This window comes from Cololabis saira, chromosome 10, assembly GCF_033807715.1.
Source record: "Cololabis saira isolate AMF1-May2022 chromosome 10, fColSai1.1, whole genome shotgun sequence".
Lineage (NCBI taxonomy): Eukaryota > Metazoa > Chordata > Actinopteri > Beloniformes > Belonidae > Cololabis > Cololabis saira.
Window position 1 is genome coordinate 10,150,398 of NC_084596.1, and position 22,908 is coordinate 10,173,305.

The window sequence follows — 22,908 nt, forward strand, 5'->3', positions numbered from 1 at the left end:
TGTCTGTTCTTTTTTCATTTGTAACTTGAATGAAACCGAAGGGGGACAAGCAGGTTCATCTATGTGCATGTGCTTTCCCTCTAGACTCTGGCTGCCCTAACGAGAAATTCGATAAATCTGCTTCCAAACCATCTCGCACAAGCTTTGCATGTCCACTCTGGTCCTGAGGAAATTAACAAGCGAATAGAGAGCGCCATCGACTTACGGAGTGGGGATAAGTTGAGAAGAGAGCATATCAAGCCTTTCTCACTGATGTTTAAAGACTCCCGCCTGGAAGAGAAGGTAGCTGGGGTTTCAGACAGACAACTGGTTCTTTTGATTTGTTTTCCTTTTTATTTCTTTTCCACCTCCCTCCTCATATCCACATTTGAAAACAAAGATTTCCAAAATCGAAACAGTTACGGAAATTTTTTTCTTATCATGAGTAAGCTAAAGGCACCTAAGTTTGTTGTAGTTTAACTGCAGTTACCCGGGTCACTGTAACAGTAGATTACCTTAAATAATATACCTGTTAACGGTTGTCAAATTTGTGGTAAAATAGTTAGGTTAAAAAAAAACAAAAAAAAAAAAAAAAAAACAGGAAGTACTAATGCTGCGTTCCATTTACCTCGGAAGTCGGAACTGGGAACTGGGAATGACGTCACAGCCGAGTTATCAGCGTTCCAGTTACAAAGTAGGTAAACAAGTTTGTAGTTCGCATATACCACATGAAAAATGTAAATTACACTATAGCAGCATATATATGCCGAACAAAACTTGTATACGACGTATTTAGTGTGACCAAAACTAGAATGAAGTGCTACGAATTTTTACGGAGCTCTCTTCTACTGTTTACAACCGGGGCAGCCATCTTGGAATGTGAACTCGGGGGTGGTGAAGACTCTCCCACTTTCCCAGTGGGAAATCCCACTTCGATGGGCGTTCCAGTTGAAAAATCCAACTGGGAACTGGGAAATCCCCACTTCTGAGGACAAATGGAACGCGGCATTAGCCATGTTTGGACTCCCAATCCAGAGTGTCCATTTTGCCACATCGATCAATAACCGTTAGCGTGATCAATGACTGGGTTTTCAGTAAAAGATTTGACATTTAGTTTACCGTGTAAGAGTTATTTATGTTTTAATTAAAATAAATCAAGTACTTAATAGACAAACTTATCTGAATTATGCAGTTTAGAATCACATTAATCAGGTTATATTCAAGTGGTAGTCATGACAACAACCAGTGAGATCATATCTTGAAGAAACCTTTTTTCTAATTTTCTTAAACTTGCTCAAGTACAGAGACTTTCAGTGAAATAAATCATTACCAAAGCAGATGTAAACATACAGTAAATCCCCATAGTTAAAGGGAGGCCCGGTCCGTGGAGCAGAACTTGGTAAACCTAGATGATCAAAAGATTTAAAAAATGTGAAGAATAAAAACTACAAAGTCTCATAGGGCTGGGCGATATGGACCAAAAGTCATATCTCGATATTTTCTAGCTGAATGGCGATACTCGATATATATCTCGATATTTTTCTTCATTTTTTTCTTCAGCTTCATTTTTTTCTGAGGCAAAAAACAGTCAGTTTTAATACAAAGCCTCGTGCCAAATGTCACACAGGTACATTTATTAACAGAGGTCTGCACAATATCAAAATGTATAAAACAAATGAAATAAAAATAAACTGCCTGCATATACAGAATAAAAATGCTTCTTGAATAAAATAAAACAAATATCCCTTTCCTGCACAACAATTAAATTAAAATACACTGTACAATAACAGGCAGACTTTTCAACTGAGGTTGATAGTTAGTGCAAATAATAAAACATTTGTGCAAATCTCAAATAAAACATTCAAGTCAATTTGTCACAAAATAAGCTATATCAAAATCATTAAAAAAAAATAAAATAATAATTTTAAATCGATATAAACGATATTTTCTCGTACCATATCGCTTTTGAAAATATATCGATATATATTAAAATCTCGATATATCGCCCAGCCCTACCGTCTCTGATAGCTACATAATGATTGATAAAAACGCGTGACTTTGGGTCGTATCAGACGAAAGAGGAGCATGGTGAAAGAATCTCTGCAACCTGTTCTCCTGTCGCTCCGGTTTGGCACACTTAGGATTCTCCCCGACCAACACTAATAAACAATTAACAATTAATAACTAATTTTGCTAGATTATTTTTAAATTCATTACTTGAACGATTGTATTCTATCATTAAACCAAGTTAACTTTACGTTTGACCCTGAGACCTAAAACTGTCCGCTCTAATTTTGTGTATTTATGACCGGATGTGCAGAGAACGCAGAGCTCCTTCAGTTTACTCATGAGCAAACGTCCGTGAGCCAGACCAGTCGCCGGCCAAGACTTGACACTTTTCCTTTCCGTCTTATTGGAGGAAACTGTATTCATTAAAGAAAAGAACACAAAAACCTTGAAATGGTGTGTTAAAATGATTAATTTCACATCCCAATATTACAACTTCACATTTTACAATTATGAGGACTTTGCCATTAAATATTTATGTCTTTAAAGCACTATTTTTAGTCGAGCTCAATCGGATTAAGTGCTTTTAGATAACGAGTCCACGAGCCGTGAATATTAAAGGGCTTGTAGAGTCTGTTATGTTTAACTGTAAGGTTAAAGGCTACTTCAGTGTAATTATTACTTGAATAAATAAATAAATGTCTATTATTATAATTTTATAAGTCAAGTTACCAAGTAAGTCTAGCTTAAATGTAATTATAGGCCAATATAGAGGGTTTTTAGATGTTGTTTCATTATTTATTCAGTATAACTGAGATATATATTAAGTTTAAAAAATATAAATAAATCAGTAAAAAAAAAAAATACTAGCAGTATAATTCATTTGTTAATGTTTGCATGTACGCGGGTAATTTTCTCATAATTACAATGTGTCAAGTTGTAAATGTGAGGCCTTTAAATCAGTTATAAAAACAGCAGCCCAATGTTCTTTTTCTTTGCTGAAATCGGTGCACCTCTGCAGATTTTCCACCTGTTCTGCCCATTTTTTGTTGCATAAGTCAGCTCAGCTTTTACCTTTCAGTTGACCCACATACTGGCCCTCCTCCTCCGCGTTTGTGTTACCCTGATTTCCACCCTAAATACTTTTTCCAAGATTTATTTTTTTCATTTTCATTTTCCCTTATTTATATTTTCTTTAAATGGTTATCCTTTAAGTCTCTCCAGTAAATGTGCAGTGACTTGCTGTTGGCCTTCCTCATCTTTTTTTAAATTTATTTATTTATATTTACTTATTTTTTCATTTTTATTCTTTCCGAGGTTGTGACGAAACGTGAAACATCCTCTTGCTAATTTCCCAGCACCCTTTGAGAAAGAGACAGCGAGGTAGGGGCAGCAGGGGGTTACTGAGGTGGAAGGATTGAAAATGAAATGAGTCAGTTCAGTCCGGTTTAGTCCGGTTGAGACCAGTGACTCAGTCTGCTAATGCTAATGCCCACATTTTCAGACATTTCCGCCCCCAAATGGCGGTATGTGGAGGAAGAGGAGGAAACATTCAACACAAACAAAAGTTATGAAAGAAAGTTTTAGTTTAATTTTCTATTTGGCTGTGTTTCATACATTTATGGGGCATTTTATTGTGAATTTAACATTAAGTAAAAAAAAAAAAAAAACTTTCGGTAAAGTCCCGGATGACACGTGATTAGAGGTAACTAGCATAGCTGAGCTCAAGAACTTACCGTCGGTGGGAATTTTAGAAGAACTTGATTTGTTGGCGTAACCAAACACTTCAAGTCATAGTTTAGCATCTTTAGAGAATTGTGTTGACTGATTAGCACAATCTCTCACCAAAGAATAATATTAATAAAAATACATCCAGTAAAATAAGGTTTCTTTTTCTGCTTTTGTTTTGTTAGCACTGTTAGCATCCAGCACTGACTGCGTTGGTCACTTCTCTGATATAAACCCGAGACTACGATCTGAACCTAAACTGAAACTACTTAACAAAATGTAATGTAGTACAAAATGTAGTAGCAGTAAAATAAATTCAAAAGCTAGTCACGAACATAAAGATTAGCACACTTATGTGTGTTCTGATGCTGCTTCTTTTCATCCACCTTTTTTCTGTGGATGAGTTGGTCTTGGCATGACGGGCAGTAAAATATTCAAGAAACGCATAAATTAAGTAGAAATGTAGCTTTGCCTTTGGCTTTTTTTGATGTGGTCTCTCAGCTAACAGCTAAAGGCCCACAGCTAGCGTTGTGCTTGTCAGCTTCACGCCTCCCCAGGACCCCACAGCTAACCCACCAGCTCCAGGGCCCCACAGCTAACCCACCAGCTCCAGGGCCCCACAGCTAACCCACCAGCTCCTGTCTCTCTCTAACGCTTGTGGTCAAACCCTCGCATGCATCTGTGGCAGTGCGTCCGTGTGTCTGGTGCATTTGTGATGTGTTCGGTCTTCCCCGTTAGTCTGAAAACTTGTTTCTCCATCGTCCCCTCACATCCTCTCTCCCCTTCTCTCTCTTCTCTCCTTCTTCTTCCTCTCACCCTGCAGTACTCACAAATGAGGGACGAGGTTTTCAAGTCCAACCTGGTGTGCGCCTTCATTGTTCTCATCTTCATCACAACCATCCAGAACCTGCTTCCCTCTGCAAGGTAAGAGAAACCTGGAGGTGCGCAATGCCAGCGGCGGGCTTTCTCCTCGTGAAACAAATACCTGGGACACCTTTCAGTTTGCTGGTGCAATGTGGGCTGGGTAGCAGTCATGGCGGGGTGCCTCGACGACCCAATCCCTGGGCCAAAACCCTCTCAGTATGGACATGGAATGTCACCTTGCTGGGGGGGAAGGAGCCGGAGCTTGTGCGTGAGGTTGAGAGATACCGGCTAGAGATAGTCGGCCTCACCTCCACACATAGCTTGGGCTCTGCAATACAGCTCTTTGAAAGGGGCTGGACCCTCCACTACTTCGGAGTTGCCCAGGCTGAGAGGCGGCGAGCTGGTGTGGGCTTGTTTATAGCCCCTCAGCTCAGTCGCCATGTGTTGGAGTTTACCCCAGTGAACGAGAAGGTCGCTTCCCTGCGCCTTCCGGTCGGGAAAAGGTCTCTCACTGTTGTTTGTGCCTACGGGCCGAACAGCAGTGCAGAGTACCCGGCCTTCTTGGAGTCCCTGGGAGGGGTACTTGATGGTGCTCCAACTGGGGACTCAGACTTGTTCTGCTGGGGGACTTCAACGCTCACGTGGGCAATGACAGTGATAACTGGAGAGGCGTGATTGGGAGGAACGGGCTTCCCGATCTGAACCTGAACGGTGCTTTGTTGTTGGACTTCTGTCCACCCACGGTTTGTCCATAACGAACACCATGTTCAAGCACAAGGGTGTCCATCAGTGCACGTGGCACCAGGACACCCTAGGCCGGAGGTCAATGATCGACTTTGTTGTCGTTTCATCTGACCTTCGGCCGCATGTCTTGGACACTCGGGTGAAGAGAGGGGCTGAGCTGTCAACTGATCACCACCTGGTGGCGAGTTGGATGTGCTGAAGGAGGAGGAAGTTGGACAGACCGGGCTGACCCAAACGGATTGTGAGGGTCTGTTGGGAACGTCTGGCCGAGCCCTCTGTCAAGGATGACGGAAGTAAAGGATGCCGTCAGACTGAAGAAGGAGTACTACCGGGCTATGTTGGCCTGTGGGACTCCTGACGCAGTAGATAGGTACCGGCAGGCCAAGCGAGCCGCAGCTCGGGCAGTCCTGGAGGCAAAAACTCTGGTCTGGGAGGAGTTCGGTGAGGCCATGGAAGAAGACTTTCGGTCGGCCTCGAGGAAATTCTGGCGGACCGTTCGGCAGTCAGAAGGGGGAAGCAGTACTCTGCCGGCACCGTTTACGGTGCGGGTGGGGAGCTGTTGACCTCGACTGGGGACATCGTCGGACGGTGGAAGGAATACTTTGAGGATCTCCTTAACCCGACTGACATGCCTTCCACTGAGGAAGCAGAGGGTTGGGGCTCGGAGGCGTGCTCATCCATCACCCAAGCCGAGGTCACCGAGGTGGTTCGTAAACTCCTCAGTGGAAGGGCACCGGGGGTGGATGAGATCCGCCCTGAGTACCTCAAGTCTCTGGATGTCGTAGGGCTGTCTTGGTTGACACGCCTCTGCGACATTGCATGGAGGAAGGGGACAGTACTGGAGTGGCAAACCGGTGTGGTGGTCCCTCTTTTTAAAAAGGGGGCCCGGAGAGTTCCAACTACAGGGGATCACACTTCTCAGCCTCCCCGGGAAAGTCTACGCCAGGGTACTGGAGAGAAGAATACAGCCGATAGTTGAACCTCGGATTCAGGAGGAACAATGCGGTTTTCGTCCCATTCGTGGGACACAGGACCAGCTCTATACCCTCTGCAGGGTGCTCGAGGGTTCATGGGAATTTGCCCAACCAGTCCACATGTGCTTTGTGGATCTGGAGAAGTCATTTAACCTTGTCCCTCGTGCCATTCTATGATTCTATGCTCAGTGAGTATGGAGTCTGGGGCCCTCTGCTAAGGGCTGTCCGGTCTCTGTATGATCGGAGCAGGAGTCTGGTTCGCATTGCCGGCAGTAAGTCAGACTTGTTCCCGGTGCATGTTGGACTCCGGCAGGGCTGCCCTTTGTCACCGGTCCTGTTCATAATTTTTATGGACAGGATTTCTAGGCGTAGCCAGGGGCCGGAGGGGATCCGGTTTGGGAACCTCAGGATTTCATCTCTGCTTTTTGAGGATGATGTTGTCCTGTTGGCTTCATCGGACCGGGACCTTCAGCATGTGCTGGGGCGGTTTGAGGCCGAGTGCGACGGGGCAGGGATGAGAATCAGCACCTCCAAGACCGAGGCCATGGTTCTCCACCGGGAAAGGGTGGCGTGCCTTCTCCGGGTGGGTGGAGAAGTCCTGCCTCAGGTGGAGGAGTTCAAGTATCTCGGGGTGTTGTTCACGAGTGAGAGAACGATGGAGCGTGAGATTGACACACGGATTGGTGCAGCGTCCGCAGTTATGCGGTCGGTGTACCGGACCGTCGTGGTGAAGAAAGAGCTGAGTCGAAAGGCGGCTGGACGCTCCCTTAGACATAGGGTGAGGAGTTCGGTCACCCGAGAGGAGCTCGGAGTCGAGCCGCTGCTCCTTCACGTTGAGAGGAGTCAGCTGAGGTGGCTTGGGCATCTGTACCGGATGCCTCCTGGACGCCTCCCTAGGGAGGTGTTCCAGGCATGTCCCTCCGGGAGGAGACCCCGGGGAAGACCCAGGACACGCTGGAGAGACTATGTCTCTCGGCTGGCCTGGGAACGTCTCGGACTCCCCCTTGGAAAAGCTGGAGGAAGTGTCTGGGGTGAAGGAAGTCCGGGCATCTCTCCTGAGACTGCTGCCCCCGCGACCGGATAAGCGGCGGAAAATGGATGGATGGATGGATGCATGGATGGATGGATGGACCTTTCGGTTTGAGGTTAGGTAGATCAAAAAGAACATAAGATTAGAAAAATTATATATAAGAACAGCAGCTACCCAAACAGAAGTAAAAACCAAAAAAGTGCCCCACTTGGACACAAAAGCAGACACAGGAGGATAATTATGGGAAACATTTACAGATGGTGAGCCTGATCACAGGCGTAGGACTGACTGGATTCCATTGCCTCAGCATCGTATCCAACGTTCGGCTTATCTAAATCGATCTAGAGAATGTAGTAGCCCGTGTTTAGGTCGGATACTGGGGAGGTTAGATGACAACCAAGGGAGTGGGACTGCTCAGACTGAGGTAGTCTCAATTAAATGACAAATACAATCCAATAAAGCCACTTGTCAACCAGTGAGAATACTCTACTAGTAGCTAGTGAGGAAACAAGCAGCTAATCACTCTGATTTTTGTTTATCAAATAAAATAAAAATCTAATTTCAGTTTTTATTTACTTACTCAGAGAGAAGACAGTAGGTCGAGATGTAGCTTCAGCCTCTTCCCTTTTCACCTCTTGACATAAATTATATGGTTTATATTAGCCTTTTTAATATGTATGCAACTGAAATAATTAATCCTAGCAATTCCACAGAAGGGATGAAAGGGCGAAACTGTGGAGTCGGCCAGGAGTGGCCTAAGTGTGTGGTAACCACGTCATAGTTTTAAGTCAGGAAGGTTCTGGCTTCGTCTTCAAATGTGGCACTTCGTTGAAAGGACATTGTCAGAAATACCCTGTATGTTTATAGGTTTGTGGATCTTTCCTTTGGGATATCAGACATCCCAGTTATCCACAAAAATACGTACTTATCGCCAGTCACATTTGATTTGTTGTTTTCACCCCAGAAACGTTCAGGGAAGTTGCGTAAAGGCAAAGTACCCAGACGAGTAGCTCTCACCTGTGGGGTTACAGAAGCACAACGACACCTTGAACTTAAGTCGAGGCTTTGCTGCTGAGCGCTTTGTGCATGAAAAGAGGACTTTTAAAAGGAACCACTGTAGGGAAATCAACAAAGTAGTCGTGAGATCCTTCTTGATAGCAGTCACGCTGGGGGGCAGGCAGCAACACTTGGCACTGCAGTGAGCCACTCCCGGACAGTTTGTCACATCCTTTTCATCCTTACTCCATGAGGCAAATAGGGATTGCTCAGGTCCAACTTTTAGAGGTATTCATTTATAACATCTTTAATTTCATTTTTGGTTTCAAAATAAGAAATATGTCAAAGATCTCTGCCTTCAAATAACAATTTGTCCTAAATGTAAACTGGATGATTTCTTTTTCTTTTTTTTTTAAGGCAAGCTGGCGTTTTTCATTCAGATTAAACTGAAAAGTCCAGGACAAATAGTCGGTTTGAGAACAGCTCTCGTCATGGAAGTGTGTGACAAATTGAATAAACCAAAATAAATAAATAAGTCAAAGAGAGGAGAAGTGTTTCCTATAAACAGCCCAGTGATTGCGGATGTTTGGTGCCTCGTTTGACGGAGTCATAACCGATCCAGGTTGTAACATCTACCCAAGAAGGAACCTACATTTGTAGGTCGACAAGGTTTCATTTACAACTACAAACTCTGCAATCATTTGTGAACATTAATTACACGCTCAATATCTTGTTGGCCCTGATTGAATCTTCCCTTTCTTCTTTCTCTCGTCAGTCTCGTCAGGTTTTGTTTGCGTTCTCCACGTTGTTTCTTCAAGGTCACGACATCGTGGCTTGACAAAATCAACCTGTGCACTTGTCGTTTAGATGACGGATCTTTGGATTTTAGGATTAAATTCTCTCCTGTGTTCTAAGTGCATGTTTACTGTTGTGTTTTTGCAGGATGGTAACCATGGTGATCCAGTTTTCCATCCTCATCGCCCTCCATTCCTGCCTGGTCCTGGTTACGACGGCGGAGGACTACAAGTGTCTGCCGCTGGTCCTCAGAAAAGCTTGCTGCTGGATCAATGAGACCTACGCAGCGCGAAACGTCATCATCTTCTTCTCAATCCTCATTAACTTCCTGGCAGCGATGATCAACATCGTGAGTTCATCCTCAGTTACCGGTTATTGCTCAGAACAGAGGATCAGGAAAACGAAATATCTAGCGTGAAGTTCCTTCGGACCATCAAGCCATCAGTTTAAAACAACGACGGTGTAACAAGAAGAGCACAAACCCTCTGAGACTGGTGTTCTGAAGAGTGGTTTTGAAGCCTCTTTTTCATCATATTGCAAGGTGCCAAGCTGCAAAAGGGCGGAACGAGTAGCTCTGGGAGCCAGCCGGATAACACCTTCATTCAGTCACGCTTCGATAGTTTAGACGGCTGACTTAGCTTCTACCATCAAATCTGTCCTAAACATCCCCATTTTACAGCCAAACTGTCGGCCTGCAGCTTGCAGGGTTAAACCCACTGCTGGTCCCAGAATACTTTCACTTGGACAGCTTCCGAAATGATTCCTGGGGGCTCCTGGCTCCTTCAATCAGGGCAAATATTTATATTTGTTTTTTAGTGTCAATATCAGAAACTACAGGTGCATTTGGCAAACGCACAGTTGCTAAGCTTCATCCCCTGACCTTCCCAGACCAACCATGTGTCTGTAGGTAAAGTTAACAGCACAATCAAAACATGTTCTCCTTCGAATATGAGTAGGCCTTAATTCACAGCTCCGAAGTCAAGACAGTGCTAAGTAGCAAAAGTGATAAAAGCTAGTAATTCTGCTATCAACACATTATTTGTTGCTTTATATCATTTTACCTGATTTACAGGGGGGGAAAAAATCCCCCCGTTGCAGTTGTGACGGAGGTAACGCCTTTTTTCAGCCGGGCTGTTTCTGCTGTAAAGTTGAAGCCACCCTCTAGTGGTCAGACACGGAATTGCACCTCAACGCGGTTTACGTCATCGACTTGAGTTTGGTTATTCCTGTGTCCGGTGAAGAGATGGTCATTTTCAGACCTAAACTTAATAACATTAACAGTGATTTCCTCTGATGTTGGAAAAAAAGTAGTTAAGGAGTTGATCCACTCACACGTTCAAATAAGTATATATTGGTTATTAGTCATTTATACGAGCCAGCTGTACCTATAAGTTTAATTTTAAAGGAGCATGAGGCAGGATTGAGGCAGGATTTATAAAAAAAATTCGTATACGTTTTAAGTTTTCTAGTAATAATGTCAGATGAAGCGTTCCAAACCCAAAAAGAATGAGCCCTCTAGTGTATCTCTCCGTTGCCTTGAACAGGCTGTGTGCTGCAAAATGTGCTGCAATTGTGGGGCCGAATTTCCCGCGCTGTCCTGCGGATGTGACGTCACATGACGCTGCATGTGCGTTCTCCCCGTTCTCCCGTGCCGGCTTCGCTGTTGGCTGCAGTACGCCCGACGGCCGTCGTGGCGAAGGGTGGCGCTAGAGAGTCTCATTTCTTAAAAGGAGCCTCATGCTCCTTTAAATATAAATGTAGATCAAGTTTTATGTTTTTTTACTTTAGTTTTTATACATTCTGAATTTATTGTAAAAGTGAAAAGTTTAAATGGGACGTCATATGAATGATTTCAAAAAAATTATGAAATCACAGCATAGCATAGAATGTCTGTAAATAGTGCTGCACAAATGACGGTAACGTTTCATCAGATATTTATGCTTCTTCCCAGGTAACATAGCAAACCTTATTACACATATAAGTTAAGAAAAGTTAAAATATTTCAACACTTACACTTAAATGCACATTTTTTTTGGCACAGGATCCATTTTATTGCTGTTTTGGGCGATAACGCAAATAATTATGGGCAATATGCTTCGCAGAAGTCTGCATGGATGCAGGCGAAGTGTGGATCAGGGGAGCAAAGGGGGCGTGACTTAGAGAAATGGGACAACCAGCATCGTGAACGTGCAAATGGAAGTGCGAGTATTGGGACAGGGCCTAGGTCTTTGCGTTGACCACTAGGGGCATGTGTCCATACCGGCCTAAAACTGTCCCTGTCTACGGTGGCCGAGACCCGCCATTGCTGAAAATAAAAGTAACGCTGCAAACAGAAACAAACGCCGCTGCAAATTAAATAAACGCTTAGCAAATAAAATAAACGCTGCAAACAAAAAGAAATGCCGCTGCAAATAAAAGGAACGCTGAAAATATAAAGAAACCCCGCTGCAAATAAAATAAACGCTGCAAATAAAAGAAACGTCGCTGCAAATAAAAGAAACCCCACTGCAAATAAAAGAAATGCTGCAAATAAAAGAAACGCCACTGCAAATAAAAGAAACGCTGCAAATAAAAGAAACCCCGCTGCAAATGAAAGAAACGCCGCTGCAAATAAAAGAAACACTGCAAATAAAAGAAACCCCGCTGCAAATAAAAGAAACGCTGCAAATAAAAGAAACCCTGCTGCAAATAAAAGAAACGCTGCAAATAAATGAAACGCCGCTGCAAATAAGAGAAACGCCGCTGAAAAATAAAATAAACGCTGCAAATAAAAGAAACGCTGCAAATAAAAGAAACGCTGCAAATAAAAGAAACCCTGCTGCAAATAAAAGAAATGCTGCAAATAAATGAAACGCCGCTGCAAATAAGAGAAACGCCGCTGAAAAATAAAATAAACGCTGCAAATAAAAGAAACACTGCAAATAAAAGAAACCCTGCTGCAAATAAAAGAAACGCTGCAAATAAAAGAAACGCTGCAAATAAAAGAAACCCTGCTGCAAATAAAATAAACGCTGCAAATAAAAGAAACCCCGCTGCAAATAAAAGAAACACTGCAAATAAAAGAAACCCTGCTGCAAATAAAAGAAACGCTGCAAATAAAAGAAACGCTGCAAATAAAAGAAACCCTGCTGCAAATAAAAGAAACGCTGCAAATAAATGAAACGCCGCTGCAAATAAGAGAAACGCCGCTGAAAAATAAAATAAACGCTGCAAATAAAAGAAACCCCCCTGCAAATAAAAGAAACCCCGCTGCAAATAAAAGAAATGCTGCAAATAAAAGAAACGCCGCTGCAAATAAGAGAAACGCAGCTGCATATAAAAGAAACGCTGCAAATAAAAGAAACGCTGCTGCAAATAAAATAAAACAATGACGCAAATAAAAAAGCCACAACGGAAGTGAATTACCGGGGACTATTTTTTCTGATGCACCGGTGTTTTTTTACGTGTTTTATTTGCAGCGTTTCTTTAATTTGCAGCAGCGTTTGTTTCTGTTTGCAGCGTTACTTTTATTTTCAGCAATGGCGGGTCTCGCCAATGTACCTGTCCCTCTAATTGGGCAAAAACGCGGCCTCCTCCTGCTAGGAGCTGATTTTCTGACCTCAAGACTAAAAGCCTAATAAAAATGTGCATGAAAATGTGGTTATGAACTGGTTTAATTCTGCACAGCAACAATAATCCTCCCTGTTGGTCCTTCGCAGCTGTGGTGCGACTTTGATAAGCCCAACACCTTCAGGAACCAGACGTACAACGAGACCGCCTCCATCCCCGACATCTGCTTCTACCCAGAGGTACGGACCAAACGAGGTGTCTGAATCCTGCACTTAGGTCCATCTGTTGTGGTTTTTCACTGCTGCCACCGTGGCAAAGTGATGAATTAAACATCTTCGACAGCTGCTTGCACCCCGAGGGAGGCCTCGCCTCGGACAATGGCGACTGATGGGACCGTTGGAACGGCACACAGAAAATATCCATCATGTTATTTCTCCTCGACAACAATATGCAGCTGATTGAGGGAGTCAATAAGGGTGACGCATTTTTGTAGCTCTGAGCTGAAGCCGGGTCGTGTTCTGCTGCTTGTATACATCACAAACTGGTGTCCTGCCAAGGGTCTGAGAAGCTTCCCTGCAAACGAGCTGTTTTTAGATACGTGCGAGGGTTATTGATGCTTTTTAGAGGCAGTAAAACCAGATGAGAAAAAAATACAGCCGAGGCTTTTTAATGTCGTGAGTTGCACCAGCCGGATTTAATGTTTTATAAGGCGCCTCTCCAGCATCATCTGTGAGTATTACTGCTCATCCTGTGGGGCTGCAGGAGCCGATGATTCAGTTGGGATGCGGGGAAAGTTATTTCGGTTTGGGCTCATAGACGGAGAGCTTGTGTTTCCGAATGCTGCGCTGAGTTTAAAATAGCTGGCGATGATTAAGACGCGCTGGAGCCTCATTATGGGTGCAGAATGAATTGGATTTAATCGAATAACACTTTAATAATCCCTGAAGGAACACGGCGTTGTTGCTGTAAAAACTGAGGGGGGGAGAAAAAGAGAGAGAGAGAGAGTGAAATTAACACTTTACACTGCTGGAGAGTTGGAAGTGTAACGGAGTAAATCATCAGTGGTTGCCTAGCAACAACCGAGCCCATAGGACCAGGTGGGCCGTTGGGAGGGAGATAAACTTGGAATCAAGACCGCCTAAACCGAGACCGAGACACTACCAAGACCAGAGAGTATCAAGACCAAGACTAGTTCATCCCACGACCAAAAACAATCTAGTAATGTCCTGATCCTGCGTGATTGTAGAACATCATCCTGGTTCTAGTTTCCATATGAGCTTGTTTTCAACTGCAGCTCAATAACACAGAGAAGTGGATGATGATGTTGAACTCACTATAAATGTTTCCATCCATCAGCTGAGATCAGATCTGTGTGGCGACCAGTGATGGGCAGAAACGCGTTAGAAGTAACGCGTTACTGTAATCCGATTACTTTTTTCAAGTAACAAGTAAAGTAAGGGATTACAATTGCAAAAACAGTAATTAGATTACCTTTACTTTTCTGAAAGAAGGCTGCGTTACTGCGTTACGAAATGCAGTATTTGTTTTGTGAAAATATCTCATGACTTTGCGCCGCTCAGTGACGTATGAGCGGCGCAAAGTCAAGCCTGAATTATGGTTCCACGTTAAATCGACGCAGAGCATACGCCGTAGGGTACGCCGTAGGGTTATCGGCGACGGGCGCCGTACGGTGAGCGTCGCCGCGTACCCTACGCCGTAGGCTCTGCGTCGGTGCGCGGAACCATAAATCAGCCTTCAGTGGTAAACCAGAGACGACATGGAGTGCGAGAGAGCAGGAGCATGCGGCGTTTAACGCCTGGAATTACAGACATTATTTTGAGTTTGACTCGGTCAAAAGTGATAAAAACATTCTCGTCCGCTGTAAAGTCTGTGTGGGAATAAAGCTCGTTGCGAGACCCCCGGATTCCTCCTCCCTCACTGGGGCTGCAGCGCCGGCTGCCTCATCAGACTCCCCCTCTGCTGCTAAACAGGTGAAACTAGATGGAAGACCAACGGGACTTAGTGCAGCTGAATTGAAGAAGCTTGTCGCAGGTTATATTGTAGTTCAAGTCAGAGAGAGCTGTATTTTGCCCCACGCAATGTGCATAAATTTAAGACTGAAAATAATAAAAACAAGTTTAAAAATAGACTGTTTCATTTACTTATTGTCATTTAACTTTATATGGTGGAATATGCACAAAGAATAGAATTCAACTGGAAGTTCTATTGTTTTATATTGTTCCAGTAAAGTGTATTCAGGTTGTGCATCATGTTTTTGAAAAGTAACTAAGTAAAGTAACTAGTAATGTAACTAATTACTTTTGAAAATAAGTAATCAGTAAAGTAACAGGATTACTTTTTTGGTTCAGTAATCAGTAACTAATTACTTTTTCAAAGCAACTTGACCAACACTGGTGGCGACTGCACTACCGCTATTTCTACACTATTGGAGGATTGACTCCAGTGCTTTTAAGGATTGACACGACTACTAACTAGTCCCAAAGTCCTCTAGCAGAATAACCAGCTCCAACACCCCCCTCCACCTCAGAAAAGGAAGGAATATGTCACGGTTTGGTTTAAGTTCCTGTTTTATTTTGAAACCCGTGTCTTTGGCTACGTTCACACTGCAGTCCTTAATGCTCAATTCCGATTTTGTCCCAATTCCGATTTTTTTGTGTGGCTGTTCACATTATCTTTTAAAATGTGTCCTATATCCGACTCGAGTGTGAACGCATCGCGGCCCTGAACTGACCCGCATGCGCAGAGGCGTGTGATGATCACAATGATGGATTTGCATCCAACAGGTGCCTGTGAACTGCCAATTATCCATCAAGCTCCACAATTATCATGTTAACATTAAATCAGATAGATTTGTCAAGGACGTTTCTCTTGCATCTCTATCATTATGCGGGCATGAATTCTCAGAGTTTTGCGGGAGCGGATGTAAACACTGCGGGAGCGGATGAAAACACTGCGGGAGCGGATGAAAACACTGCGGGAGCGGATGCAAACACTGCGGGCGCGGGCGGGAGTGGAACACACACGTTGCGGGTGCGGGCGGTAATGGTCAGAAATGCAGCGGGAGCGGGATGAAGAAAACAGTCCCGCTATAGCAGGGCTCTAGCTCCCCGGAGTGTCAGCTCTGCTCTCCGGCGTTCAGCTGGGTTTATCACCTAACACACGGTCCAGCTCGTTGTAAAACAGGCAGGTTATGCGACCACGACCGCTTCGCTGATTTGAATCCTTAGCTTCTTTATTTAGTAATGCTTAAAATCAGCGGGTTGTCTCGTCTGATCTGAGGTCGTATAAAGAGGTGAGCGGTGGGGAGAGGCGGAGGCGGCCTGGAGGGACCCCCGCCGTCTCCCGTGTCTCCCCCGCGGCTCGGGGCTCTGCGTGTGACGTCAAAGTCGCATTAATTCCGACCTGGCTGTTCACACTGCGGTCGCATTGCAAAACATCAGACCTGTATCCGATTTAGAACCACATATGGAAGTGACCTGAATCTGATTTGAAAAGATCAGATTCCATGTGACTTGTGCTGTTCACACTGACATAAACAAATCGGATCTGAGTCACATATGAGCAAAAAATCGGATTTGGGTCACTTGGGAACTGCAGTGTGAACGTAGCCAAAGGCTACGTTCACACGGAGGCGGAGGCGGTCCCTCCAGGCCGCCTCCGCCTCTCCTCCTCTCCTCCGCCTCTCCTCCTCCTCTCCTCCGCCTCTCCTCCTCCCCTCCCCACCGCTCACCTCTTTTTCGCCTACGACCTCAGATCAGACGAGGCAACCCGCTGAATTTAAGCATATTACTAAATAAAGAAGCTGAGGATTCAAATCAGGAAGCGGTCGTGGTCGCATAACCTGCCCGTTTTACAACGAGCTGGACCGTGTGTTAGGTGATAAACCCAGCTGAACGCCGGAGAGCAGAGCTGACACTCCGGGGAGCGGAGCTAGAGCCCTGCTATAGCGGGACTGTTTTCTTCATCCCGCTCCCGCCTGCTCCCGCTGCATTTGCGCCCGCAGTGTTTACATCCGCTCCCGCCCGCTCCCGCAAAACTCTGAGAATTCATGCCCGCACAATGATAGAGATGCAAGAGAAACGTCCTTGACAAATCTATCTGATTTAATGTTAACATGATAATTGTGGAGCTTGATGGATAATTGGCAGTTCACAGGCACCTGTTGGATGCAAATCCATCATTGTGATCATCACACGCCTCTGCGCATGCGGGTCACTTCAGGGCCGCGATGCGTTCACACTCGAGTCGGATATAGGACACATTTTAAAAGATAATGTGAACAGCCACACAAAAAAATCGGATATGAAAAAAAATCGGAATTGAGCATTAAGGACTGCAGTGTGAACGTAGCCTATGTGTCTCAGTTCTGTCTTGACTTCCCATCAGCCCTGATTGTCTGCACCTGTGTCTCGTTAAGCCTTCTGTGTGTATCTGGTCTCGTCTTCCCCTGCTGGTCCGTACTGTTTCTACCTCCATGTGTTAGGCCATGTTTTGGTTTTTTGGCTTAAGTTTAGGCTCTTGTGTTTTGCAATCCTGCTAAGCATCACTTTTCTTTGATTTAAAAACAATAAATCACTATTTTTGGAATTCCTGGTCTCCTGCATCTGGGTCCTACTCCAGCCCTGACCCAATAGTAAATGTTACTGATTTAAATTGGACTTAATTTGGAGATGAAACCTGAATTTTAAATATTAAAGATACAATTATCAACTTGAAATGACATTATTTACCATTATAGTAATCAGATTACACCATATATCAGCATCACTGAAATGGACCTGATGCATAATCAATCACAACGATATGCAAATATTATTCCTATATTTATTCAAACAAGGCCGTTATAAACACTAAACTGTAATTAAATACAGACACATGCAGATGCACCAAAACATTAAATCAGATGTAAAATACAAATAGTTTACAAAACTGAACATTAACAAGAGGAAGAACTGCTGATCACCAGATTCTGTCACCTTGGCGTTTCTCTTTCGTCTTTATCGGCGCTTCAAGCTTCCATTTTATCCGTCGGGAATCTCAAATTCTGCATAATTCAGGGAGCGTTTTGGATATTTGGAAATCTTCCTGATGAACTGAACCAGACCTCTCTGTTTTCCAGTATTTCGTGTTCACGGGAGTGTTGGCGATGGTGACCTGCGCCGTGTTCCTGCGGCTGAACTCGCTGCTGAAGCTGGGGGTGCTGCTGGTGATGATCGCCATCTACTGGCTGCTGACCGAGGCCTTTTACACCTCGCTGTTCGTCCGCTACGACACCGTCCACCACAACACAGAGTGAGTCCATGCCGTCGCTCCCGTGGCCGACGCTTGCACACACTCCGCCCATATCCCCTTCTCCACCAAACGGGTTCCAGGGCTGGTTCTGGGCCAGTGCTGGTGCTGCTTCACAACCAAGAACCGGTTTGTTTTTCCACAGCTCGGGTGCTAAGAGGAGCCACGTTATTACGTCACTGCAAACGTCAGTTACGTCATCAGTGACTGGAACCGTTTTTTTCACAACTCATTCAACTTGAGAAACAACTGAGAACCTGTTTGTTTCGACAGCTCGGGTGCTAAGAGGAGCCACGTCACTGCAAACATCATGTCATCCTGCACTAGGATTGCCACCTTTCAGAAATTGAAATAAGGGACGCCCCGATTTCAGCAGCGCAGGCGCCAAAAAAAAGCCCCAAAACTTCTAAACTGCATAGAAATGTGTTTATTTTATATGAAAAAACAAAATGCTTTGATTTAAAGTTTAAAGTGCTTTAATAGCATTGAACTTGCATGACTGTAGAGACAGACAACCATACTAGCAACTGAAATATCCTCCTATGATGTGTACGTCCATCAGCCCAGATGTATAATATAGCCTACAGGTGAAGAATATGGTGTAAAAGTTAATTTATTTCAATAATTCAACTAGAATATGGTGTAAAAGTTAACTTATTTCAATAATTCAACTAGAATATGGTGTAAAAGTTAACTTATTTCAATAATTCAACTAGAATATGGTGTAAAAGTTAATTTATTTCAATAATTCAACTAGAATATGGTGTAAAAGTTAATTTATTTCAATAATTCAACTTAAAAGGTGAAATTAATATATTACCTAGTCTTATTAAATGCAAAGCAAGATGTGTTAAACCTTTATTTGTTATAATTTTGATGATGGAATTGTTTATTGATTTCATAAAATATTCTCTAATTTATTTTTTATTTGGGGTTTTCATAAACTGTGAGCCATAATCACCAAAATCATAACAAATAAAGGCTTGAAATATCTCACTTTGAATGTAGTGGGGAAATAATATATTTGTTTCCCCTTTAGTTCAATTTACTACAACTGATGTTTTGCAATATATTTAAATTTTCCGACCTCCACCTGTATATTATTACATCAATAAATAAGAGCATAATATATGTCTGTATTGGTTCAATACGGAACGCAACTTTTAATTCCCAACCCCTACCTGGAGGTGAAGCCCGAGTCCTCCCCGCTGTCTGGCACACACACACATATATATACTTCCCGTTGATGACGTTTTTGTGTAACAAACATGGCGAAAGGCGGATCTGAGAGCGAGGAGCTCGTTGTTAAACGAGGCTCCAGCTCTGGAACTGGTTTGGATTTAAAAAGAAAGACGAGGAGCAAACATCATTTATTATATGCAGAGTCTGCAAAAACAGAAGGAAATGGTTGTTACATTTTGATATAACGTTTGACTATTACAAAAAAAATTGCAATAGTATCTAATTTGTGGCATGTTCCAACCACAGGTTAATTTGCACATTTTATTTATATTAGAAGGGTTCATCACTGATAGGATTTTATTATCATTGAACTTTTATTTATTTGTCCTGTTTCTTTATTTATCAGATTGTTTTTTTTTTCTACTTTGTGATTTTATAAGCTAAGAAAACGTGATTTGGGGGCTCCAAAGACTGAATGTGGTGATAGATTTATAGTTAAAAAGGTGGAGTTGAATTGGTATTTTTTTTAATCGTCATTTTTATCGTTATCGGGATAAATGCCAGAAATTATCGTGATAAATTTTTTAGTCCATACCGCCCATCCCTAATATATATATATATATATATATATATATATATATATATATATATATATATATATATAAAGATCTGGGCACAGACGCAGCAGGTCCTGTTGTCCCGCCACAAAGATTTTGCTGGCCTTAATGTTTCCTGTGTTTTATTTTGTTCATTATTGTTCAATTTAGTGTTGGTGTGTGTGTGTGTGACAGACGTGTGTATATAAAGGCTTAATGAAAATACGGGACAAATCGCGTCCCATATTAGTTCAATACGGGATGCAACATTTTTTTCTCAAATAAAGGACAATTCTGTATTTTACGGCGGTGATCCCCAACCCCCGGACCCACGGCCCGGTACCGGGCCGTGGGTCATCTGGTACCGGGCCGCACAGAGAGAAAAAATTATTTCTGTATCATCCCCTGATGATGGATGACTCTCAAACTGATGGTTCACAATGTTTTTATTCCTTGGATGTACAATAAATACACTGCAAACACACCGTAAGAGCTATAAAGGAATAAAATAAAATAGAGTTAGTCTTTCTACATTCATATAAGTTTCATTTAACTTAAATACAGACCGACGCAGCTGCTCGCTCGCTCGGTAATGACAGCTACACAGGCTGATTTATGGTTCCACGTTACACCTACACAGAGCCTACGCCGTAGAGTGCGCGCCGACGCCGTAGGCTACGCCGTCGATTTAACGCGGAACCATAAATCATGCCTACCACTGACAGCAAAACTCAATATGTATATAAATAAGGCATAACATTTTCAAAGAAAACAAATCCTTATCAGAAGGTGCTTTTTGTGTCAGTTGGGCACCACTTTAGCTTTCAAGACACAAGTTTAGTCTTTCAGACACACTTTCTACTGCCGTTAAACTTTTACCATTAAAGTCCAAAGCTCAGGATGTTTACAAGGTCTCGGCGAGACACCTTCAAAATAAAATAACTAAATATCGGTCTCCTTAATAAATAAAATAAAAGCCTGGCTTTAAATAACGTGAATGAGACATAAAAACATAAAAACACATTTATAGAAATACTCATATTAAAGGTAATTTACAATTTCCATTTTTTTATTTTATTTTTTCGAAAATTGTTTTATTATTATTCATTATTATTATTACTATAGAGAAAATACCACAGTTTTTAATGCCGATCTTAATGCCGAAGGTTGGGGACCACTGTTTTACGGGACGGGTGGCAGCCTTATCCGTAACTGGATACGTTTTTTCTAGCCCGGAGCCAGTTCTTTGTCAGAAAGGCCGGTTCCAAAAGCGGTTCCAGAACCAGCGCTGGATCCGGTTTGGTGTAAAAAGGGGTACCAGAGATTGCACAGCCGTACAGCTTGCGAGGTGGTCCTGGCCGGGATATTAGCAGTGAAACCTCCCCGTTGGCCAGGATCAAATGAACGAATGTTCAAAGGCGGTTCCATCATCCTCGCCTCCTCACATCTTCCTCTTCTGAGACACATGAAAGAGCTGCTCTCATGACACAGTCTGCAAACGTGAGAAAACTCATCCCGCAGGGTTCCCTGGGAGCAGCCGGCGACACTTGCTGTGACGATGTGGAGGCCGCCCTGAGAAAATAATCAGTCAGGGAGAGGAGAGCTGACCCTGGAAGAGAGGTCTCCGTCCAGGTAATAACCACCAGAGCCTCGGAGGAGGAATGAAATAAAGAGGTCGGCGTGGCACGACCTGAGGAGGAGAGGAGCCGCTGTTTCCACTGAAAAACCCCTCTGGCTCATGTATCAGGTCCACGGGTACTGCCCACTCCACCACATCCAGCTGATGCTCATTCACAAAAAGCAGATGGAATATTTAAAAAAATGGTGATGAAACTTTTTCTTTCTTTTTTTCTTTTTTTTTCTTTTTTTTTTTTACTTTGTCTGCATATATATTATGACGGAGTATTAGGGCCAAACTAAGACAAAAAAGAAATTGGAAATTAGGAGAATAAAGTCATAATATAATGAGAATAAAGTTGTAATAGAATAAAGTCGTAATATTACGAGAATAAAGTCGTAATATTACGAGAATAAAGTTGTAACATTACGAGAATAAAGTCGTAATTTATGAGAATAAAGTCGTAATTTATGAGAATAAAGTCGTAATATTTTGAGTATAAAGTCGTAATATTACGAGAATAAAGTCGTAATATTACGAGAATAAAGTCGTAATTTATGAGAATATAGTCACAATAGAATAAAGTCATAATATTACGAGAATAAAGTTGTAATATTACGAGAATAAAGTTGTAATATTTTGAGTATAAAGTCGTAATATTACGAGAATAAAGTTGTAACATTACGAGAATAAAGTAGTTATATTACGAGAATAAAGTCGTAATTTATGAGAATAAAGTCGTAATATTACGAGAATAAAGTCGTAATATTACGAGAATAAAGTCGTAATATTACAAGAATAAAGTCGTAATATTATGAGAATATAATTTATGAGAACTCTAACAGGAAGAGCTTCTTCTCCCTGTGTTAAAATGAGGAATATTGAGCATCTTGTGAAGTTATATTTATATATTTATAATATATTTAATATTACGACTTTATTCTCAAAATATTACAACTTTATTCTCGTAATATTATGACTTTATTCTCGTAATTGTACGACTTTATTGTCATATTATTATGACTTTATTCTCGTAATTTCCTTTTTTTTGTCTTTGTTTGGCCCTAATACTCTGTCTCCATTTTTAATGTGAAGAGGAGTTGGGGCTGGGGGTGAGAGGTGACATCCGCTGCTAGTCTTAAACGCGAAAAACACAGGAAAACGCCTACATTTCTTTGCACATGCTCGTTATTCAACAAAGCTGTTTTTCTCACATCTTTCATTTCTGGAGACCGGCTCTTTTTCGGTTCATCGTGCCTTATGTTGATGTGAAAAAAGGGTTTCTTCCTTGAAAGTCTGCGATATGCCGGGGTTTCATTGTCTTTTCTATGATTTCAAGGAGTAAAGCAAGGAATCATTGACACATATTTAATCAACAATCAGCTGCTCGCTGCAGACGAGGTTCTGGATCAGACTAGCGATTCAGGTGACTCTGAATGCAGCGGTTGTTGCTGCCAGACAAGCTGTAGTCCTACTGGGATTTTCACACGCAACCTTCTCTGAACCAATGAACCAAAGATCAGGAAATATCCAACG

General features: G+C 42.7%; 1 protein-coding gene across 2 annotated transcripts in view; it reads left to right on the plus strand.

Annotated features, from left to right (window-relative positions):
- The window catches only part of adcy8 (adenylate cyclase 8 (brain)), a 190,600-nt gene that overhangs the window by 132,641 nt on the left and 35,051 nt on the right, over nt 1-22,908 (plus strand). The window contains exons 8-12 of one of the 2 annotated variants that reach the window (XM_061731666.1): nt 85-282; nt 4,538-4,638; nt 9,265-9,466; nt 12,816-12,905; nt 17,807-17,979. In XM_061731666.1, the coding sequence (XP_061587650.1) occupies nt 85-282; nt 4,538-4,638; nt 9,265-9,466; nt 12,816-12,905; nt 17,807-17,979 (764 nt within the window). The remainder of the gene's footprint in view (nt 1-84; nt 283-4,537; nt 4,639-9,264; nt 9,467-12,815; nt 12,906-17,806; nt 17,980-22,908) is intronic. The other variant, XM_061731667.1, reaches the window with a different exon arrangement.